A 6,000-nucleotide genomic window follows, 5' to 3' on the forward strand; every position below is an offset into this window, starting at 1 on the left:
TTTAACACAGCTCTGAAGGCAGCAACATGCATTTATGTTAAGAGGAAAAGGACATCTAATTAGATGTTAGGACTCATTTCGAGTTCAGTGGCGGTTGCTTCATTCATCTCTCATGTTAAAATGGAGATAGCTTCATGAAACTGAAGAGCCAACACTTTGAAGAAAGCCAACGTCACAACTACTCACTTTGTTTACTGGATTTTGTGGGTATTGTTAATTCTTTTGTTTCTTTCATTGAGATCTTCTTTCCAGCTATTTCATTATAGATAGCAGACAAATACTCTTCAGGGAGATCTTTACTGTCATTGATACCTCTGTTCATTTTAATATACTGTTCTTTTGTCATTTTATTCTTAACCTGAAACCCAGAAAGAAGCTATTAATATCAACAAATGAGGCAAGTTCACAGCAGTTACAGTGCTGCCTATGAAGCAGCCAAACAGATGAAAAATTGCCATCCAGAACAAACCTGCTGATTCAGAAGACATTTTTAAGTATCCAACACATGCAAGGCTACACTGTCAAAACCACAAAAGAATGCAAGGCCACGTGGACATTGCAACACTCAAACATTCAGTAGGATTCGCACATCAATTAGACATTAGTGCCAAAAAGCAAGTGTTTTATGTTGTCATACAGATCAAGCTAGCTATTTTGAGCATAATCCCATAAGGGTTCAACACACTCTCCAGAGTTTGCTTAAGTAAATGATGATGGTTAATCACCTGAACTTTGAATATCATGCACTGCAGAAGTGAGCTGTATTTATCAAAATAGAGCTGCATTCTTATTCAAACAGACTGAAATCAGGAGCAGATTTGTATTAAAATCAATGGATAAGTAATTACCCAAGTTCTGGCTTTGACTGTAGGTTAGATCACTACTGTCAGTGCTGTATATGAAAGCAAACCCACACAATTCCTATTCAACACAGAGTAGGGAAGCAATAAGCTATGAACAGTTCTAACCAAAACAACCTAAAAATCTCAACACCCATGAAACACAATACTGTTACTTAAAAGATGCACAAACTTAACCCGCTGTATTTCTTACACACATATTGGTGTTCAATTCCACGGCAGGCTTTTACAGCTACATCGTCACAAAGCCTGAAAGTTAGGTGTCTGGGGACTGCATAAACATTTTTCTAGCAACATACCTGTGGACTGTGAAGATCTGTCGTCAACATGATAATTGAGTAAGCTAAGACGTATGCAGTATCCGCACTAGCAAAAAGAGTTTGCCTGAATCGGGGAAGGAAAAAAAGAACAGCAAATTTAACATACCACGTCTTTTAACTTATTATTCAGCTTTCTGAAGTTCTGAAAATAAAAGTACAGCTCACCCTTGGTTACATTCTAAATATCTAGCAGCAAATTTCTCCATTAGGCGATCAATTTTTTGAGCCTCTCCTGGAAGACGAAATCCTTCTAGAAACAGGCGCAGAGCTGAAACAAAATCTTTTCCTGAAAAGTCGTGTTGGTCTACATATGCATACATGACTTCTTTGTTAAATTTATCATTGTCTCCCAGGAACTCCCCAACCTGAGTCTAAAATAAGAATAGAAAAGACAAACCAATGCATTTGCACACACACACACAAAATATATATATAAGAACAACAGCCATATTGCCCATTTGCTTCACAACAAGAGAGGCCTGTATGTAGTTAACTAAGACATCCTGCTTCTTCTCTACTCTATGAAACAAAGTATTTTGGCTAAAGATTCCATTATAATGCTCTCCTACATGCTCGTACCTGCCTTCACTGGTTTTACTCATGTACCATTTTTTTCTATTAGATGAATTCCACATGTGCACAATACAAAGTTAGTATTACCAATGATTGATTGTCCTCTGCTGTAGGGATTTTTGTAGTTAGGAAACTTACAAGAGCAATGAAAAGCTTACTGAACTTAACTTCATTCCTACTAGGCCACAGACCTCATATACATGCAAGTGATGCTCAAATATAAATAGCTGGTACTCAGATACATCCAGTTGATCACTGTCAACACAACACAGTACAGTGAAAAATAAAGGTGCCTGTATATGTAAATTGAGGTTAAAATTTTGTTTTGATGGCTGATTCTAAGTTCTAATATTAAATTTGTGACTTGAGTCACAGCTGCAAACCTTTCCTTAGAAAACAATGGGGGTTGCTACTAAGCACAACAGCGCAGACTGCCATTTCAGAAAGCTAAGGTTTTCATAACACCACCAACACGAGATACTCCCACCCTCCTCAGTCAGATATTGCAGGATTCTCCCAAGCTCTGCAACAGCTGTTAGCTGTAAATAAAATCGAAGAACTAATCTAGATTAAATAACTTCCCTTTGGGAGGCAGCAAAAATGCTTTTTATGTTGTTGCACCGCGTTATTTTTTAGCAGTCTCTGAAGGACAGTTACTTCTGGCAGTCCCTTATTGGGCGGAAGTAAATACAGGTTAGTAAGTTGCACTAGGTAACTAGCAACTCAGTGCAAGCCTTGAGGCAGCTCAAGTATGTGGGTCTTTTTCTCCACTTCACTGAACTGCGGAACGCACACAGTACAGGGTACAGCTCTCATGTATACTCCAATTCAAACTCCTGGAGCTTACAAAGAGAAGTTTCCTTTTTTCCTTCACTGTACAAGAATGTTGTCTGTTTTACAACACTATCATGTGATTTGCAATTGGTATTAAAACATCAGCATGAGCAAAAACAACCATCAGGAAAACAATTTTCTTACTGAATCTAATCTTTCCTCTTGATGCAAGAACTGAGCAATATCTTCAGGGGTAGTGCCAAGCATTCCTTGTTCTTGCAGGTACTGAATCCCCCTCTTTGGTTTCTTATTGAATCTGTATAATCAAGATCAGGACAGAGAGTTAACCCTTTTATCCACGCACAAAGCCTTACCTGCTTAAGAAAAAAAATTCAATAATTTTGGATGAGATATTGAAAATCTATGTATTAAGTATTTTCCCTTTATCAAACTGGGCATTAGATAAGAATGAGCTGTTCACTTCATCATTGGATTATTTTATATTTTTTCCCCGATAAACAGCCGCCTCCTCCTCTTTGCTACATAACTGGCCACATGGCATCTAAGCGGCTCCCAGTAAAGAGAGCTAAACACTATCATTTCCTCTGGCACTTGTGAAGGAAACAAATATTCCACAGAAACAGCAAAGTCTTGGCTTGGAAAGGAGCAATTAAGCTTTGTTGCTTTTTGTTTTCTCTAGGAAACAATCAAGAAATCCACCAGTTGCCTGTAAGAATGGAAATGTACAAGACAATGGAGCAGGTAAGTGAAACCAAAACCCTAAAGGACTAAGGCATGTTTGTTCAGAACTATATTACTGAAAACTTGTGGGTTTGCATAAAGTGACCTCAGTGAGGAGAGGTGACAAGGCTGAAATCACACAGAAGATTCACGTCAGACTGCACTGAGAAATTACACCGTCCTCCAGTTCTCAATACGACAAGTTAATTAATCACAAGGAAAGCATCAGCTTAAGCATATAGACACTGTCATCAGCAATGTGTACATGAAAACATGTCACATTCAACTGATCATGAGTTCAATGTTCTTTTTATCCAAATACAAAAATCTTATTTTTAGACAAGCAGGTCTGGAGAAAAAAAGAACAAACATTCAGAGTACTCATCTTCTAGCTGTGAGGAATTAGGTTAACACAAAACACTGTTGACAGGCTCCAAAGGGGACACCATTCAGCACTCTTTCACCAGAGGAAGTGCTGTTACATCCAGAGTTTTTTTCCTAACACAAGATGAGTATCTATGAGGAGAAGGAAGAAAAACCCAGGAATCTTCATAGCTCCAAAAGAATCCACCCTCCCATGGGTGATAAAAGGGCACTCACAAGTCAATTCCTTGTTCTATTATTTCCTTTTGTTGCTTTAGGACCTCAAACTGCTCTGGGTTGTCAGTGCCAGACATCTGCGTGCTGTAACTGCCAATTCCTGATGAAGCAGTAGAATCCAAGGAATTTAAGCTTCCATATCTGTTAATTGTCTCAGGGTGTTTGGTTTCATTGCTGTCCTGTTCTGCTGGTTTTTCTTGACCTATAAATTGGAAAGGGTTACATGCATACAAAATACATAGGGTGAAAAGAAATTAAAATCACAGGCTGTTCTTCAAATCCTCCCTGAAAGCTTCTAAATTTACTAGGGTTATCTTCAGTGATTTATTTTTCTGTAAACATTCTGCTTTGTTTTGGTTGGGAAAAAGAAAAAAAATCAGTACAACATATTAAGGAGGATTCTCTCAGTCCATCACATACCTGAAATTCAAATCTTCAATGACAACTGTAATTTGTAGGCAGATTATTTTCAAGTCCTCTGTTACGTCTGACCCGAAGCAAATCACACTATTGTACATTTTTGAGACACAGTGCCGGAAAGTGTTGCTGATCAGACACGCCAAGGAGCTCCTGCTCCCGGTGCACTAAGACAGCTGTGCTAAGCCACCTCTAAAAAGGTCATTACTTCACCCACCAACTTTAAGCGCTTAATCTGAAAATTCTGGCACAAGCTTTGTACTTCTCATCCCAGGTCACACGGAAGCAAGATTAAAACAAGTAACGATTTAGTTACTTCACTGCATACAACACTGAAAGTCCTATAGCTATATATTAATAAGTAAGTAAAATGCTCTCCATCCATCTTGCTTCTGTAGTATTTTAATCATTATGAAGTTACATAAAATTAGGGAAGCTTCCAAGGAAATTTTGTGGTCCTTTTAAAATCAGAAATACAGAAAACAACAGGATCTAGTCATTTGCAGTGTAGTAGCTTTCTAGGAACTTACACCATTAAGAAAAGACACATTAGACAACTTGTTCAAATGACAAACTTACCAATATTTCTACCAAAGTAAAAAACAAGTTTAGTCTCTCTTTTTTAATGCAAGAGGTTTTACCAACCTGTACCCTGGAAATGTATGGTGCTAGATGTTTTACAACTAGTAAAATTCCTGCAACACCTCTTTAGTAAAGCCAGAAGAAACATGTCACGTAACTTACCAAGTGTTGTCTGAGAATTGGGATTTACGTATTGATCCTTACTCCACTCCACCATGCACTTTAAGATTGATACCAAGCATTCCAATCCTTTTTTTCTCAAACTCAACTCCTGGAATATATTTCAAGAGCAATACATTAGAGAAATTGAGAGTTTAGTCTTAACCTATCATTCCAAGAAACATGAAGCTTCATAAAGCTTGATGGGATTTTTACCTGAACATTGGACATGCCAAGTTCTTGGCTACCCCTCCCTTGAGCAATCTTTGACAGGTCGTTAACCAGCCTTTCAAATATATTTGCTGCATTTAAATCACAATCGTAGTTCACGTAGATGTCCACTACGCTCTGGGCATCTATAAACAAAGTGACATTGTCAAACTTGGAAAAAAACTAAATCATTCAATTCAAGGCAAGTATAGATTTGCTATTTAGCATAATTATGGAAAAACTAGAACCAAACGGTCCTTGATACCTGCACATATCCTTGTCAGCGTTTGTATAACCATCCATTTATGATCAAATGAGCTAGTAGAAGTTTCCAAGATATACAGGAAAATTTCTTTGAAGAAAACCTAACAAATATTCCAGGAAGAAGGGGGGGAAAAAAATAAAATCTATTACAAACACAGTCAGTAACTTTGATGGCCAATACTCTGACATACATAATTCTGAAAGCAACACTTCAGAGGTACAGGAGATGAGGAAAAGAAAAAAAGAGGAAAGGAGGAAATACAACTTATGCTTTATACATTCTTATTAAGAATTCGAATTATCACTTATGTACTTCTGGAGTTCCGCCCAGCTGAAAAATTTGCTTTGTATTCCCAGCACTCAAATCCAGAAGAATCGGTAACAATGTGAAGTCCTGAATGACAGTTTAGCCTACCAAGGAGTCTAAGCTGCTGTTAAGAGTTGAAAATCATTTGGCCTTTTGAAAGGAGAGATACTACATTACCAAAAAAGACTTTCCC

General features: G+C 37.7%; 1 protein-coding gene across 1 annotated transcript in view; it reads right to left on the reverse strand.

Moving 5' to 3' along the window:
* The window catches only part of ARFGEF1 (ADP-ribosylation factor guanine nucleotide-exchange factor 1 (brefeldin A-inhibited)), a gene marked incomplete at its 5' end in the record, with an annotated part of 65,733 nt that overhangs the window by 32,128 nt on the left and 27,605 nt on the right, over window positions 1-6,000 (reverse strand). Inside the window, 8 exons of the mRNA XM_010154357.1 lie at window positions 187-358; window positions 1,160-1,244; window positions 1,346-1,551; window positions 2,732-2,843; window positions 3,869-4,070; window positions 5,030-5,138; window positions 5,243-5,382; window positions 5,502-5,601. Of these exons, the coding sequence (XP_010152659.1) occupies window positions 187-358; window positions 1,160-1,244; window positions 1,346-1,551; window positions 2,732-2,843; window positions 3,869-4,070; window positions 5,030-5,138; window positions 5,243-5,382; window positions 5,502-5,601 (1,126 nt within the window). The remainder of the gene's footprint in view (window positions 1-186; window positions 359-1,159; window positions 1,245-1,345; window positions 1,552-2,731; window positions 2,844-3,868; window positions 4,071-5,029; window positions 5,139-5,242; window positions 5,383-5,501; window positions 5,602-6,000) is intronic.

This window comes from Eurypyga helias, unplaced genomic scaffold, assembly GCF_000690775.1.
Source record: "Eurypyga helias isolate BGI_N326 unplaced genomic scaffold, ASM69077v1 scaffold6386, whole genome shotgun sequence".
Classification (NCBI taxonomy): Eukaryota; Metazoa; Chordata; class Aves; order Eurypygiformes; family Eurypygidae; genus Eurypyga; species Eurypyga helias.